This window comes from Scomber scombrus, chromosome 8, assembly GCF_963691925.1.
Source record: "Scomber scombrus chromosome 8, fScoSco1.1, whole genome shotgun sequence".
Taxonomy (NCBI): domain Eukaryota; kingdom Metazoa; phylum Chordata; class Actinopteri; order Scombriformes; family Scombridae; genus Scomber; species Scomber scombrus.
This window is the reverse complement of record NC_084977.1, coordinates 14621860-14638331: the sequence shown is the minus strand read 5'-3', so window position 1 is coordinate 14638331 and position 16472 is coordinate 14621860. Positions and strand designations below refer to the sequence as shown.

The window sequence follows — 16472 nt, the reverse complement described above, 5'->3', positions numbered from 1 at the left end:
GGTTTACTGCCACTAGATGGTAGTCTACACATGATCTGTTAGTTTGGTATGGAGGGCTCTGAACTGATTTGACTACCATTCTCCATATGATCCAAACTAATCGACATTGTCATGTGTTAAGCTGCTGTGGAGTGTTTATTTTTTTTACATGGCACCAGACAAAAATATAGAAAAATATCTAAGGAGTAAACGATTGATAAAAATAATGAAAACAAAACAGCATATAGCAATTGCTAATACAAACAACAAGCAAGGCTTCATAAAACCTTTAAAATCTGTTTGTAGAAGGGTAGTACCATGTGATAAAGGTTCCTCTCCCGATTAAAACCCACAGGGTGACGAGCCCATCAAAGAAGTTGTGAAATGCAAAGATCAGATTGAGAAGTGACGTGAGGGAGGAAGAAGAGGAGAAGAGACAGGGGGAACTCCATAGAGATAAGCAGAAACAGATAATATGTATGTGGCTGATTTAATGGTTTGTCCATGGTTCATCACAGTCAACACATGTCTCATGTTTTATACTGCAGAAAGACTGTACAATCTGCTATGAAACAAAGGACTGCAAATAGCACTGGAAACCAATGCAGACTGAACATGAATCAAAGTCTCTTTATTTGCTCAGTCACATAATAAAATGAGATTATTTGTATAGATATATTATCTGACTTGCCATAGACATAAATAGGCCATCATAAGACTCATCTATAGAAATTATAAGTACATGACAAAGGTATGACACAGCGATGTGAAATAAAAATAAAATTACATCCACACCCAGAAGGTGGCAAAGGTGAATTTGATTCACTGTCATTCTGGTTCGTATTCCTGTGAAACAAGTTTGACCACTATGTGCAATTTTTCTCTTGTCCAGCTTCCCTGTTATATTGGTGATAAGAGATCTGCATTTGATGCTACAGTATGTCTCATGCTCAGTAGCTGACATTAACCATGTTACTGCCATTTTAAACCCTGTATGCAACATAAAACGTAAACCAAACAGGCACGTAAAAAATATTTAACCTGAATTTAAAAGGCTAACCAAAGAATGTAGCAGCAAATGAGCTGTGTATTTGCTTCATTTCTTCTTATGTAACAAGGTTTATCTGTGTAATTTCTGCAAAATAAACTAAAAAATACATTAAAAATATAGCTTTAACATGAGTTATTACAATCACATACTGACAGCAGTTAAATCTATTTTATAAATTCACACTCTTAACTTTGACACAAAACAGGTGTAACTACATAAACTTTTAGTCAACTAACTTATAAACTCAAGCCTAAGCAGCTTTGATTTAGTTATGTACAGGAAAAGGTGCACGTTGAATAGCTCAAGCTAAAGTTAGAGGTAACGTTTGATGTTTATTGAAATACACTTATTCACTTTCATGCAGAGAGTTTAATAAGAGTATTGATACCACTCTCATGTTTGTACAGTAAATATGAAGCTACAGCTGGCAGCCTGTAAGCTTACCTAGATGCTCACCGTACCTTATATTTAGCAGAAATTCCCAAAATAGTTTAGCTTTAATGATACAATGTTCTTCATCAGGCAAACTTCCATGTGAACAAAGACCTTAAAAGTTGAAATGGTAGATGATTAAACTTTTGGGAATTGCAGTGTTCACGTTTGTGTGTCCTCCTCTTTTTGTTTCACTGCTGCTTTTCTTCTGCACCACTACCCAATTGGGTTCAGACCACTTTCTTTGGTAATGTAAATCCAGGTTATCTATACAATCCAGTTCGTTTTCACATTTTTTCTCACGGGCCTGCTGTTTGTCAGTAGCCTGGAGCAAACGGAGGAGGTGGAAGATACTCTTGGGGTAACCTTCCATCAGTCTTTCTTGCACCAGTGCAAGTGTAGGAAAACTGTGCACCATCAAAGGTCTGCTGCCCTGTGATCTCCTGGTACTCATTCTCAGTACTTGCACTCCTGTCAATTGCCTCCATCCTCTGTTCAGCCTCCACATTAATCTCAGCGTACTCCTGTGACGTGCTCCTCTTCTTTTGGAATTTCTTCTTGAGGTTCTTTAGGTTTGTGACCACCGATGGTTTTGTTTCCTGGTTCCTCGCAGGCAGCATGTTGACACCGTGTGGGTGGTCAACGGCTGCAGATGTGGATGGCCTCTCAGGTGCAGAAACAGTTCTGATGCAAGCCTGGTTCTGCTTTGGTGGGGGTACAGAGGTCCGAGCAGGGACTTCAGGACGCTGGTTGAGTGGAACGCTGTCAGCGGTAACGTTATATCTCTTCCTGGCAACTGGCACAGGCTTGATGTCCTAAAAATGAAACATACAGCAGAGTAATTTGTTAGAAAATATAACGACTTTTGAGTATTTCTTTAAAACATTAAGTAATCGTGACAAAATAAGCAACAATCAAATTAAAAATGGGGAGAAAAATCCCCCCAAAGTGTAGCTAATCTGTCCCATCAGGACTGTATGGGTGTGGTTTGATTCAGATTTGACTGAATCAACATGGTATCACAAAGAAACCATCATGATTGTTGTGATTTACAGATTGCTTAATCATGATTTGTGCACACAAGTACATGACATCACCTTTTACCCACAGAACCCCATCCACTTCAAACCAGGTTAAACAAAAAAAAAACAAAGACAGGCCGAAATACGAAATCTCTCAAACAAACAGAACAACCAAAAGTGGTTTGAGTTGATGATGATATGTGTTCATGTAGTACTTGATACAACTGATAAGTGACTAAATGTTTTCAGCCCCTTTAAATTTCAAACTTATCAAAATCTTTTTTGTTTTTCATTTCAGGAAACGGGAACCAGCATCTTGTTAACATTTTTATTACCAGACAATATCTAAAATAGTCACTGCAGTCATCATTACCATGGCTGGAACTGGAGCGGTGGTGTTGGAAAATTCATCCTCCAAAGAAGGATAAAGTCTGTTCTGTTGGCTGTTTGTAGACAGAGCTGAAGAGTTCCTTGGGTTATTAGGTCGATAAGGAAGGGCAGGTGGGGTGTCTTCCAGTGTTACAGGGTAACTCTTTGTGGGAGGCAGGGAGTTGTTTGTTACTAAACTGGTGTTAGGGTTCAGATGTCTATGGGGAAACAGCAGTTCTGCATAATCAGTCGTGTCATTTGAGGCCTAAAGTAAGATGGGACAGAAAGAGAGAGAGAAGAGGACAGAAAAGTTTTTGAGTGTTTCCTGTTTGCACGGTGTGCAGGTCGCAAGCAAATATTGTGGTTTCTGATGATAAAGATGATTCAGTTTCAACTCCAAACGCATGCACAGTAAATTCAAAACTAAAAGCAAATAGGTAGGTCTGATGGCTCATCATGATTTACGCAGTTAAATTAAGGTAACTAAGGATAATAGCATAACACTGAATAGTGAGTACAATGACTCAATAATTCATGGAGTGACTGTTCAGTGTAGGCATGTGTATGCCTAGAATATAACAAAACATTTCCTCACTTGTCCACAAGCGACAGTCAGAACCTCAGTGAAAGGCAAGATGGGATTCCTACGATGAAAGTCCACCAGATCCTGTAGAGACCGGTGAGGCCTGTTCTCACCCACAATGACATAATGGCCCTCCTCCAATGCATCAATCATAAAATGTCTACAGCGGTCTGCCGCACTGACATTCAGAGACATGGAAATGAGAACTATAAATATCAGGAAGATTGAACAGTCCAAAACTGTGTTGTCTACGGGTATAAAAGGTAAAATAAAGCTCCATTAATCCTGCAAACACTCACCGATATGAGAGAGTATAGCCAATCCTGCTCTCACTGACTCTGATGAGGAAGTAGCCCGGAGGCTTGGACATCAGTAGTTCCTCCGCAGTCCTGCACATAAAATGAACATGCCCAAATTACTACAAACAAAAGCTCCATTCACACACACACTTTAATCAGCAAATGATCATGCATTTTATTTTGTATAAACAGGAGCTATAATTAGTTTTCTGGGAATGTGGCATCTTTAGATTCGCACACAGAGTCTTGGTGTTCAACACATTATAAATGTTCATACCACTCATGCACATAATCAGTTAAATAGGATAAATACTGTTCATTATACTGTTGTCAGTCAAGTAAAAATTTAGAGTATATCATGCTTATAAATAGCCGACTTAATGATCAATTAAACAAAGTCGAGAATATGTACACAGGGCGTGGAGGAAGTATGTATTTGTTAAAAGTAAGAATATGTTGCTTTAAAGTGTTACAAGGACAAAGTCCACCATTCAAGAACTGTTTTTTATTTGTGATTGTTGTGTTTAATTAGTAATGTATTAAATGTTTGTCCTCATACTTAATTAAACCTATAAAAGATGCAATGGTCCAGTTTTATTTGTTTTGTTCATCGTTTACAGTAAAAGCTTACTCTTTGTTTTTACCTCTTTTAGTAGTATTTAGTTTGTTGTGTCTTACTGTGGTCAAATGTTTTGTTTTTTTTAAAACACCCTAAAACATATCTAGACTACTCTTGCGAGTAATTTTATACTTGGGTAATTTACTCAAAACAATCATGTTATGCTGGCACACAACTCTGATATCTTCTGTAAGTAAGATTTTTAAAACATGACGCGCTACATTCCTCTGCTGTAGATGGCAGACAGTGATAGACTTTGTAATCTTACTTCCTGGAAATGATCCCGTGAAACCATTCTGGGACTACTCCATTTCTGATCACAGAGCCAAGCTGGGAGCCTGTAAACCAGGTGAAAGCATCACGCTGTCCTTGGGACTGCTGACTCCACTCCATCATCCTGGGAAACAGCTAATTTAATCCTTCGCTGGGAAATTTAATGAGAACAAAAACTTGTCAGATACAGAATTGACAGGGTAATGACTCCATACATGAGATACATATTGTAACCAGTACAAACACCTTCTGGACAAACAAACACAGGAGTACACAAACATACAGTATATGCAGCAGCACAAATGCTGATGTGCCATGGGTAAAATCCCAATTACTTCAAATCACAGAACAATACTGTATTGATTTGCTGCTTTATCCCTTTTCTATATTCATTGTTCCTCTTTGTACTACACATACGGTCACAGTATAATCTTTATTGTCCCTCAGTTAAACTTTTATACAAATCAAAAACACCATAACGCTGATTTATAGTATAACATTCAGCCTTTACACAGTGTTGTACTGTAACTATTGCAGCACTTATTAAAATAATTTATTTCTGAAGAAGTCAAAAGCTGCTTTAATTTGGTCCATTCAATATTTATTAAATTAGTTTACGCGCTCAAATCATTCAAAGATACTGGTGTCGTCAGTATAACTCAATCATAGTGCTCACAGCAGAGTTTACTCACCTTCTCTGGCAGCTCAGTGAATAATGACGCAGCAGTGCTCACTCACCTGATAACACCTGCCTGGGGGAGGGGCCAAAACTACCTCCTGTCTTATCAGTGTGTGGCATTGACAATATATTTATATATACAGGGACATTAACATGGGTTTACCGCCATAAGTGTGTACCATATATTTAATTTACACAAAGGGATAAAAATTGTTACCATGTCTCAGGTTAAAGTCACTATTCAGCTTGCATAACATTATATTTATTGAGATGAGGTAACACTCCTTATAGAGGATTAGTTGTAGCTTATATAAAATTGGTTGTAACTCAACACGACATGATTAAGTTTATTAATAATCCATTGTGTCATATCTTCATCTGAAAAGTAACTAAGAAAAAATAAAATAAAATATAAACACTTAAGTAAAGTACAAGTACTTTAAAGTAATACTTAAATACAATACTGTGTAGCCTATGTAGCCTACTTAGTTACTTTCCACCACTGACTTGCCATGATATTAAAAAATACTTAGAATGTAATACAATGTAATACACCACAATCTACTTTAATCAGTCACAATGGTTTGTCATACATGATGGATAATAGTAGCATTCATGAGTTCACAGAAATAAAATAGTAACTGCCTGGCTGATGATGTAAGATACCTACACTGGACACGCGCAGAAATGACTTCCATTAATTGTTCTAGTCAGAAAGGAACCACTCATAAACAGGAACTAGCTTAACAATTAAAGTTCATGATCATTGTTGTTGACTTATGAACTGTTTAATAAACCGAATCAGTGAGTATTCTTGATCATACTGGAGAGACATTTCATTTTACAGAAAGTCTTCCTCCCACACAATGATTGTCTTAATAACAATTAAAAAAAACAACCTGAAGGTCAAAGTCTTTCTAGCATTATTTCCCTCCATGCAAGCGGAAGTGTTTAGCTCTGAGCCCTATTCTCTATTTACACAAGTACACTGCACCTCCTCCATCGACTGAAAATAAAGCCATTTTTCTTACTGTAGGTGATTCAATACCGTTTTAAAGTGACTGTGAATGTGCTGACAATTTATAGCTTTTTCCCTGGTTGTGTATTTAGTTAGAGGAGGCATTTGACAGAAGAAATATTTGCTCTTATCATGCCCACAGCCTCAGAAATACTGACTTCTCTTAAGATACCGCTTATTATTGAGCTGTGACTATCTATTATTATTACCTTTATTTAAAGTCAAAGATTATTGAGGACTGGCTGTCATTTACAATGATGTTGAGCAGTGCTAGCCGTGCCACTGCTGAGCTAAATGTGGAACATTTGCATGTTACAGACAGAAATGACAGTGTTATGCTGAACAGTGAAACAGATTAATTTGCAACACAAAATTTAAGGCTACAGAGGACCAAACCTGACTCACTGGGTCACAAGATTATGATTCTATACAAAAGGATCAAATGAAATGAATTACAAACTTGAAAAACAAACAATTGAGATGAATAATAAATACATTTTAAAATAGGTAAAAACTTAAAACTTTTCTCAAATTATCTCTGCTTTTAGATTCAACAGGTCGTCAACAGTGGTGGATTGTAACTAAATACATTTACTCAAATACTGTACTAAAGCACAATTTTATTTTACCTGAGTATATACATTTTATGCAAATGTATTCTTAACTTAATGTCACTTAACTCACCAAATTCATTTTACAGTTATAATTAGTTAAATTAGTCTTTAGGGTTAGGGTTTTACAGTGTATGATGTATCACCTTCACTACAAACAGGCTCCAACATTGTAACCCATTTCATACAGACAGTAATCTATTACTATACATAATCCAAATATAATTAAATTATGATAAACACCAAAAGGGACTGTTTTTCTGTATAATGAGGCTACTTTTACTTGTGATAATGTAAGTGCATTTTGCTTTTAATACTTACGTACTTTTATTTATGTAAGATTTGGAATATTTTAATTTTGTAGTATTGCTACTTTTATACAAAGACAAAATCTGAAAACTTCATCCAGCATGAGCAGAAGAAGTCTGCTGTATGACAGCATACAAAAACCAAAGTGGTATCACCACTGTGGTGAAACAGATGGACATGTATTGTATCTTAATCCTAATTTAGAAAACAGGTGTGGGCTCGCTCACTTGAGGTGTATCTGAGATGACGCTGCTGTTATATGCAATGTGAAAGCAAAATAAATCAGGACAAACTCTTTTTTTTTTTTTTTTTTAAACTGAAGGAAAATAAATCCTGAGGAGAAATTTCTGCTTATATTAAAGTTATGTAAAGTTTACATAATTTGAATTAATTTATAACTAGTTTTATTGCTCAATTGTTTGTAAATGTTATCAAATCAACTGTCTATTTTAAAATTACATTTTGACTGACTTTTTGTCAGAGTTTTGTGTCTTTCCGAGAAAGGCAGGTTTGGTCCTCCATATTTTTAATATTTAAAACCTTAAAAGGTTATTAGTCGGATTATGGATAAGAAGTGTCACCAATAGAAAAGAGTCCATTTCAATACATTTAGTGATAACAATTCAAAGTTAACTATAAACAATAACACAGCTTGAAAGTATCCTTCCTGACATTGTTTAACAAATGTAACAGTCAACATGAATTTCCAATGATTAACGTTAAAAACATAATAAATTGACTTAGCAGTTTCTTAAGAATCTCATTTTTAATAAATCATCAAAAGTACACATATCTACAAAAAGGTGTAGATCAATAAGATTTACTACAGTACAATCATTGTAGATCTTATTTACAATTGCTGAATTATTTTATTTCGTCCCCATGAAATAAATAAATCAGCTATGAAATCTAAATTTAGATAGGGAATGCTGAAGATATGTTAACATTGAATTGCCAAATATATAATTAAGAGATTTAATGACTCCAATCAAGAAAAAATACTGAGCTCATATTTACTTAACAAATTTCAGCTGAATTTTAAGTCTAAAAACTTGCACTTTTAAGCCATGAATTGGCTTAATTTGTGAGCCAGTTTAACCAAATGAAAGTGCCAAAATCTTAAATTAAGCCCAACCAAGCCAACAATGATAATTTTAATCCACAGGTTAACATCTACCCAGATGCAGATTCAATGAATCCTCAGAACTGCTAGAATGATTTGCTCTCACTGTAAAACCTCTGAGGTGATATTAATCAGCTTTCAATTAATATCCTATTCTTACACTTGATCAGCTCAACAGAGCAAACATAGAATTTCGAGTGACAGCAGAAAATAAAACAGCAAGGATACTTTGCACATTTCTAATCTCAAATAAAGCTTGTCAAGTCAAATGTGCAAAGCTTTTTGAGGTTTTCTACACACCCAGAATGCATAGCTCAGATGGCCGTGATACTGGGCCAAAACAAAACATGGGATGCTTGGAAAGAGGAGAAAGAGGGGAGGAAATAAGAAAGTGATTGGGTGAGGGTGGGGTGGGGGCATCTGGGGTTCCTCACATTTCAATAAATGGGAATGTTGTTACAAGTTGTAATGAAGAAAACCATCTCTAGATCTTCTGTTTATCTTCATTACACTAACTTAAAAAAGAGGTGTCAGTGCTCAGGTGTTTTTAGGAAGCCCAGATGGGTTACATGGAAAACTTGTGCATTAACAATTTTGCTTTTAGTTAAGACTTGCAACAAACAAAGTCAACAAATGTTAAGAATTCATCTGAAAAAGCTTCTTCTTTTTTACAGAAAGAACACAAGAAAGTGCATAATCAATAAGAACATAAAAGGGCACTTTGTCATTTTGGTGCTATGTTTTGTGTCACTGCATAAATACTGCTACAGCACACCCCCTATCCAAGGCCCAGAAAACTGTTGTGTTCATAATCCCCCATTAGAACTGCCAACTGAAAGACATATATATGCATCAAACAATGATTTTATCATTGCCGCGATACCTTTTGTGCTGCTAGGTAACTGCTGCCTCCAGGTGTTAAGTTTAGGTATTGCTACTCCACCAGCTGAAGTGTATCAAATAATCCTCCACACCCACCACATCTTGCTGTTCCTAACAACACATTGCAATACCTAAAAAGATAAGCAAAGCAACAGCAAAAGGAATCTTTGTGCCCTTAATATAAGCATACAAAAACCCAGCCTTATTGCAACTGTGTGACTACTTAAGAGACAGAGTCTAGGCTCCATATTCATTACATTGCACATTAAAGTGTTCACAAGAGGAGTGGAATGTCTCAGCCTAAGAAATCACAGAAAGACGTGAGAAGAAAAGGCGAACAGAGGACATATAAATCCTCAGTGTTGATATGATGGGTAATATATGTGCTGGAAAATCTGTTTCACAATCAACAATGTATTTACATGTTGTGGTTACATAGTGCGTGTATATAAAAATTTAGGCCACCCAGTCGGTACACATACGTTGTACAAGTCTCAGAAACTAGTACTCAGCTGGGACTGTAGTCTCGTCACCTTGGAGACACAGGTCGCATTATCTGACAGTTGTAGTTCGGACTGCTTTTGGTGTTAATGATCAAAATGGATTGAGAAAATAAGACCTCACCAAGTGACAGTGATAACAGGTGAAAAAACTCAGAGGCATCTGACCTATTGTACAGATAATACGTTGTAGGCAAAGATTATTGGCAGTAAAGGTTTGTTCGTTTATAGTGTCTCACAAGGAGTCAGTTTAAAAGTCAATAAAATCTAAGGATTAAGTTGAAACTTTCAATCTAAGTAACAACTATAAAAAAAAAATTAAAAAAAGATATCTGGTGAAGTACGTAACAGAGGCCACAGCAGTTAAATTCACTGATGTCGGGGGAAGACTGGTAATCCACAGGAGTAATAAACTTTTGTTTTTGCTACGATAGATAAGCACAAGACAATCAGTCGAGCAGTTGAGAAGGAGGAAGACACATGAAGAAAGATAAAAGAGAGATCAGAGTGTGCTCTGTCCAGTTCTGTCCAGTGGGGGACATAGTTAAGGCGATGGTGGATGCCAACGCTCCGTCTCCTCACAGGAGCGTGCAGCGGAAGAAACTGCTCTTCTTGGGCTGTTCTGTAATCTTTACTCCTTGATTGCTGCCCTGCGGGTTGTTGCCCTCCTAAAATACACAGATGAGAAACCACATTCAAATAAGAACAGCAAAAACAACACTCCACAACCATCACAGATACTATCCATGTTGTAACCGATGTTACCCATCAAAAAAAGATAAACTTTCCATTTTACTACAGTATATCCTTACCAGCTTCTTGTCCATTTTTGCTTTGATGTCTCTGGCGAGGGTTAAGAAGGCCTGCAGACAAAAGCAGGTAATCAAGTTAAAGCACATTAATGGCAAAGATTCTGTTTAGGACCAAAGCGTTTGGATGGTAAATAGTGGGTTTAACTGAAATCAACAATCCCAGCTAAAATCTAGCAGCTTTTGGGGGGGGGGGGGAAATCATGATTTGACAAACAAAAGTGAACCTTTGAGTCAGAGAGGCAGCGAGAATGCTGTAAGTGTACAAACACTTTGAGTGGTCAGAAGACTAGAAAGGCTCTATATAAATGCAGCTCTTAACTATCCATTTAATGCTTGGATGCTTGACTGACAATTCAGAACACAGTCCATATCTGTAGTCAAGATGTTGTCAGATGGGTTTGAGTAGATTCACTTTCATTTTCACTTGTTAAGAGCAGATAAACACATTACAAGAGCCTCCAGAACCTCCTGCAGGTTAAACTGAACTAACTGTAACACACACTCTCATTTAAAAACAAAGGGACCAAAAGCTTCATATTACACATTAATAGTCATTATGCAGGTTTACAGTGAGGTAAGCATGTTGTATAGTTACATTTACAATGCTTTATGTCATTATTACTAAGATGGTTTTCAGCTAATGGGGATCCTTTAGTATGCAATCACCAGAGGAGGAGAAGTATTCTTACACCCTGTTAGTATAGTACAGTTGCCTATTTTATAATGGTCTTATGGTCTACAAGCACAAAGCCGTCTATTCATAAAAGAAGTTCTCCCTTGTACTGTGCTAAGATTTACTCTACTCTATGACAATGACTCTTTGTAGACACACAGGTCAGATGTGGTTAGTATACTTTTTATAGTTAAAATAATAATATAACTTAAGTGAATTTAAATTGTTGAACTTTTGACAATTTTAGACTCTGAAGTGTGAAAGTAAAAATAAGTTTTCCTAAGGTCTTATGCATGCAAAAATACTTTTAACTATCAATGAATACTAGTAGAAGAAGTGTAAAACTCACATTCTCCACATTGATGTTCGCCTTTGCGCTGGTCTCCATGAACTTGATACCATACTCAAGCGCCAGCTGACAGCAGGAGAACAGAACTAACAGCGTTAGTACTCAGACGTAATGATAAAAATGAATTAATATGTACCCCGTGAGAACTTGATTCATCCCACCTTCTCTCCTCTTTCTTTGGACACCTGTCGCTTGTCATTGACATCGCATTTGTTCCCAAGGACCATCCGCTCAACATCTGCTGACGCATGCTACAGAGGTATCATGAACAGACAGAAAATTGATGTAAATAAAATGTGCTAGATTTATGCAGTCTCTTTAGCTCTTTGTGGAATATAAGTTAAGAAAAATTAAACACTCAAAAATGCACATAGAACAAGAGAATAGCAATGTGTGCAGTCAGAGGCAAGCATATAATAATGATGATAATAATCATATTTTACCTCTTCTATATTCCGTATCCAGTTCTTGATGTTGTCAAAGGACTTCTCGTTAGTAATGTCATACACTAACATGATGCCCTGGCAAGTTCATAGAGGAGAAGACATAAGACAACTGAACAGACAACATTCTTTACACATTTTTCTTAGCCCATTGAAACAGACATGAAAGCAAAAATAATGTGGTTTTCTGCTGTTGAAGTCGACTGTTATTAGTAACGGATCACATGATTTTGCAGCCTCAATTAAGAGCACTGCCAATGAATACCACAGACAACAAAGATCAGTACCACAGGCATCCAGTTTAACCTGAACAAAAGGAGAGGCTAACAAAAGTACCATGACGATGCTCTGAGCACACCTCTCATTTCCCAGGTGTGTACAACATCAGCAACAACAATGTGGGGCGTGGTTCTTGTAAAGGTTCATGCTGCAGTGCTCACACCTGTGATGGCCATTACACTAGCCATTTAATTACTTAAGATATGCTATTGTATGAATTGTAAAGCTGACAGTGCAACTTACCATGGCTCCTCTATAGTAGGCTGTTGTGATGGTTCTGAACCTCTCCTGTCCTGCTGTATCCCTACATGGGGGGTAAAAAAACACCTTTTTCACAATCAACTTGCAGAATCCAACTCAAATGATCCATGCTGTCCAGTGCAAAGAATCATATTTTCTCAAGATTTAAAAGGTTGCTCAAAATCTTTGGGACACTTATAGATTTGCTATCTTTTTTTTAATACAGCAACATTTTTAGAAGAACTATAACATTTCTGTACACTGAGAGCAAGTCTGGAAGCACAGGGAAACTATTAAACTCATCAAAAGTAAAAACAAAAAACAAAATAATCAACCCCAAAACTGTCTTATTTTTTATATTGTGCCGTCACTTATATTGTATAGTCACCAATCAATTCAAGAGCTGGCTGGGTTTTGTTAAAAAACTGCTAAACTGCAATCTAGCAACTTCATGGACCCTAAGGTACAAGACTTTTGAGATGCCACAGGACACAGTTATTATTATGCTAACTGCTCCTTAAACCACAATGTCTAATTTCCCCCTTCTAAAAGTAGTAAAGACACAGGCGTAGAGTGTACACATGTCAGCTTGAGAGTGCAGGAGAACACCTTAGACAAAACACTACTAGCCGTTTCCTGGTTTCAGTCGTATGGTGAATATAGCATGAGCTACCTCAGTATTGAAAGCACAGACACGAAGCTTATGTAGGTCTTATTTAAAAATTTGTAAGATAGTATTACACATATTTCTCATGTTGCATATAGCACTGCTGCGGATATATTAGTACAAAAGCATTGTATGCATTCTGCCAAGAGATGGTAATCCGTCTATACATACTGCAAGTGAAACCATGAATTCAGCAGTGATGTCAACAAGGGCCACAAAAGGTGATACAAAGTTTTTAACACAGGAAGTGATACGGACTATAGTATCAAATATTATGTTAAATCTTCTTCACAGGCTCCTGTTATCATAAGTAATTAACCTCTCAATAACATTTTTAAAAACATGCCAATCCAGATATGCTCTCTTACATAAGGGAGCACAGTTTATGATTGTCTTGTTGAACAGGTGTTGTCAGCTCTCAGTTTATTAGGTACATCCAACTTTAAATAATACAGTCTACAACAACTGCCCTGCTCTATGATCTCAACCTTTAACATTAAAACAGTTTTGGAGTGGTGTTGTTTCAACTTTAGGTGATATTGGAAGCTCTAAATTGTGGTGTTGTTAAAATATATTATACTGACATGAGTTTCTAATGTGTATTTAAACCAGCCAGTTTAAAATTATTAAATAAAAATGATTCTCAGTAAAGAGCCATAAGTCAGTCTGATCAACACATAAACCTGGACAATATAGCCTTCATGAAGGCAGGATCAGCTGCAGTGATGTTGTAATAGACAGCATTAGTTTCAGCTAGATACACTTAAAGAACTGGCAAATTAGAATAATGGCCATCCATCTCTGACTTTTTCTTCTGCTACATTTATCAAGCTTTACAGAGAAAGCATTTGACTTTCTTACCATATCTGTAGCTTGATCTTCTTTCCATCTAATTCTATTGTTCTGATCTTGAAGTCAATACCTGAAGGATAACAAAAAAAGAAATCACATTATTCACACAAATTAAGCTCAACAAATGTCATGTGGTACCAACATGTTGAGACCACCTCATTAACAGTTCCTATAATGTATGACTTCAGGAGTACAGTGTGGTCATCGAGTTAATCTACACTTTCTGTATCGTGAGCTAAGAGTGCGAAGTGCAGGCAGCTGGTCATATGAAAAATGACAACTAGCCAGCTCACTGACAGCTTTAGCTTCTTAGCTCAGCTTGCTAACAGCCAGTGTATGGTCACAGCTTGGGTGGGGTGAGTCAAGGATCATAACGCTACAATCAGGGTCTTTATAAGTATTGCAAGTGGTTAAAATAGCATTGACAGTTCTGGAAAAACCCCTCTTAACAAGCCGGCAGCGCTGCTTCCTGACTAGCCTCTACAAGATGAATGCTAGCAGGAAAAGTTAGCAACAAATTAGCATGACGGGTTGGGCTGCTCCGGTACCACTTTTCGGGCCAAGACAACCCTGATAAAAACTTTTACCCACCTATAGTGGAGATAAACGTTGAGTTGAAGGCATCTTCTGAAAATCTGAATAGCACACAGGTCTTTCCCACGCCTGAATCACCGATTAAAAGTAGTTTAAACAAGTAATCGTAAGTCTTCGCCATGTTATTAGCTATCTTACTACTGCGGATGTCCCCGCCCGCTGTAAAGGCGTCACTGCTGGTGAGCTGCCTTTTGGTCAAATGAACTGCCACTCTGTGTCGTCGTGGCTACGGAAGTCCTGCTGGATGCGTTTGATTTTATACCACGGGTCTCCCGGACTGACGAGGACTTTTTACAAGGAGGAGTACTTTAAGTGGATACTGGCCTTAAAATGTAAAGATCTCCTCCAGACATGTATTAAGACATATATATATATATATATATATATATATATATATAGTCCATTAGAGAGAGAGAGAGAGAGAGAGAGTGTGTGTGTGTGTGTGTGTGTGTGTGTGTGTGTGTGTGTGTGTGTGTGTGTGTGTGTGTGTGTGTGTGTGTGTGTCTGTCATAAGCTTCTTTTGGGGACAAATTTCAGACTTCATACAAATTGGGGACAGCTTGTCCAATTGGGGACAAAAGCTGTGTCCCCAACTGGGGAAACAATGATTTTGGGTCTGTTGTTAAGGTTAGGGTTAGAGTAAGGTTTTGGGGACAAAAAAAAGCATATCTCCTCACATCAATCATTCATTTTAGGATGGAGATTTGATTCAAAGTTAAGGTAACTTTAGGATTATGTTATGGTTAGGGTAAGTCTCCAGGAAATTTAAGTCAAAGCGATGAAGTGATGGAAACATGACCAATTTCAATGAGCACTTTTCACTTTCAGCAGATGAATATGAGAAATGCCTCCAGTAACTCTCTACACATACATCATTCTGCACAGTGAAGCTCAAACATCCAACAGAAGTAGCAGGAAGCAAAATGTGTATGTATTTTTGTTTTATTATGTTTTGTTCTGCTTTATCTTTTTATTTTAATATTTTATCAACTGTTTGCCTTTGGGTTTTTTTAAACTTCATGTAAACAACTTGGTAACTTGTTTTGAAAAGTGCTATATATAAGTAAAGGTATTACTTTTATTATACATTTGTGGGGAAACAACCAATTGATGAAGGTAGTACTGTCTGCTCAGCTGAAATAAGACAAAAATGTTCACCTCGCCTATCTTATAGTATATTCTACTATTTCCACGATGAACCCAAAAACACCACATATATAAGACAAAACTAAAATATATTTACATTAACCCCCCTTCCCAACTGTCCAATCCTGTTAACCCAGACAACTACATAGACAACTACACCACAAATAATTACAGACAACATGCAAAGTTGCAATCTGCAACAAAAATAAATGCCAGTCTTATGTAAGACAAGAAATCACCTATGCTGAATAAAAAATCCTAAACGTGGAAAACGAAAGAAATACAAACAAAATGGAATAAAACAAAACAAAAATCCCAAATTTACCATATCTTGATAATTTAAAGATTAAAAAAAAAAAAAAAAAAAAAAAGTCTATGTCTATTTTATCTTACTAAACTATACATTGCACAGTTCTCAATAAAAGAAGGATGGTAGAAAACAAAATGGAACACATTTTCTGTGATTTAGAAAGCACATTGAAAAATCTGCCCAGTTTTTAGTGGTAAAACATCAAATCTCACCTGGACACAGATCTTTGCTTTTTCTATCAACATAAACAAAGTTGATTTTTTAAATCATTGTTTATTAAAAAACCCTCATCAAACTCAGAGTTGCAGAATATATTAATATATATTTTCGGATCTCCAAAGGCTGCAGACTCCGCCCA

General features: G+C 36.6%; 3 protein-coding genes across 3 annotated transcripts in view; 1 reads left to right on the top strand and 2 right to left on the bottom strand.

Annotated features, from left to right (window-relative positions):
* The window catches only part of ccl25b (chemokine (C-C motif) ligand 25b), a 133698-nt gene that overhangs the window by 60489 nt on the left and 56737 nt on the right, over positions 1 to 16472 (top strand). The gene's annotated exons all lie outside the window — the stretch shown is intronic.
* hsh2d (hematopoietic SH2 domain containing) lies at positions 1627 to 4750 on the bottom strand. Its single transcript, XM_062424690.1, has 5 exons — positions 4623 to 4750; positions 3736 to 3825; positions 3449 to 3614; positions 2858 to 3118; positions 1627 to 2277 (listed from the first exon to the last, which is right to left on the bottom strand). Exons 1-5 carry the CDS (start codon positions 4748 to 4750, stop codon positions 1780 to 1782), a joined length of 1143 nt encoding a protein of 380 aa, XP_062280674.1. The 3' UTR covers positions 1627 to 1779.
* On the bottom strand, positions 9029 to 14834 carry LOC133984685 (ras-related protein Rab-8A). Its single transcript, XM_062424137.1, has 8 exons — positions 14656 to 14834; positions 14074 to 14134; positions 12549 to 12609; positions 12027 to 12104; positions 11745 to 11834; positions 11584 to 11649; positions 10562 to 10612; positions 9029 to 10417 (listed from the first exon to the last, which is right to left on the bottom strand). The coding sequence occupies exons 1-8, from the start codon at positions 14777 to 14779 to the stop codon at positions 10328 to 10330; spliced, it is 621 nt and encodes a 206-aa protein (XP_062280121.1). The 5' UTR covers positions 14780 to 14834; the 3' UTR covers positions 9029 to 10327.

What these genes read in the sequence shown, in the direction of transcription:
- LOC133984685 (XM_062424137.1), bottom strand. Translation starts at nt 14,779, where the DNA reads ATGGCGAAGACTTACGATTACTTGTTTAAACTACTTTTAATCGGTGAT. An exon ending in CCTACTATAGAGGAGCCATG is followed by an intron (nt 12,105 to 12,548) that starts GTAAGTTGCACT and finishes TGAACTTGCCAG; the next exon opens with GGCATCATGTTAGTGTATGA. An exon ending in CGAACATCAATGTGGAGAAT is followed by an intron (nt 10,613 to 11,583) that starts GTGAGTTTTACA and finishes TTTTGTCTGCAG; the next exon opens with GCCTTCTTAACCCTCGCCAG.
- hsh2d (XM_062424690.1), bottom strand. Translation starts at nt 4,750, where the DNA reads ATGATGGAGTGGAGTCAGCAGTCCCAAGGACAGCGTGATGCTTTCACC. An exon ending in CACGGGATCATTTCCAGGAA is followed by an intron (nt 3,826 to 4,622) that starts GTAAGATTACAA and finishes TTTTATGTGCAG; the next exon opens with GACTGCGGAGGAACTACTGA. An exon ending in TGACTGTCGCTTGTGGACAA is followed by an intron (nt 3,119 to 3,448) that starts GTGAGGAAATGT and finishes ATCTTACTTTAG; the next exon opens with GCCTCAAATGACACGACTGA.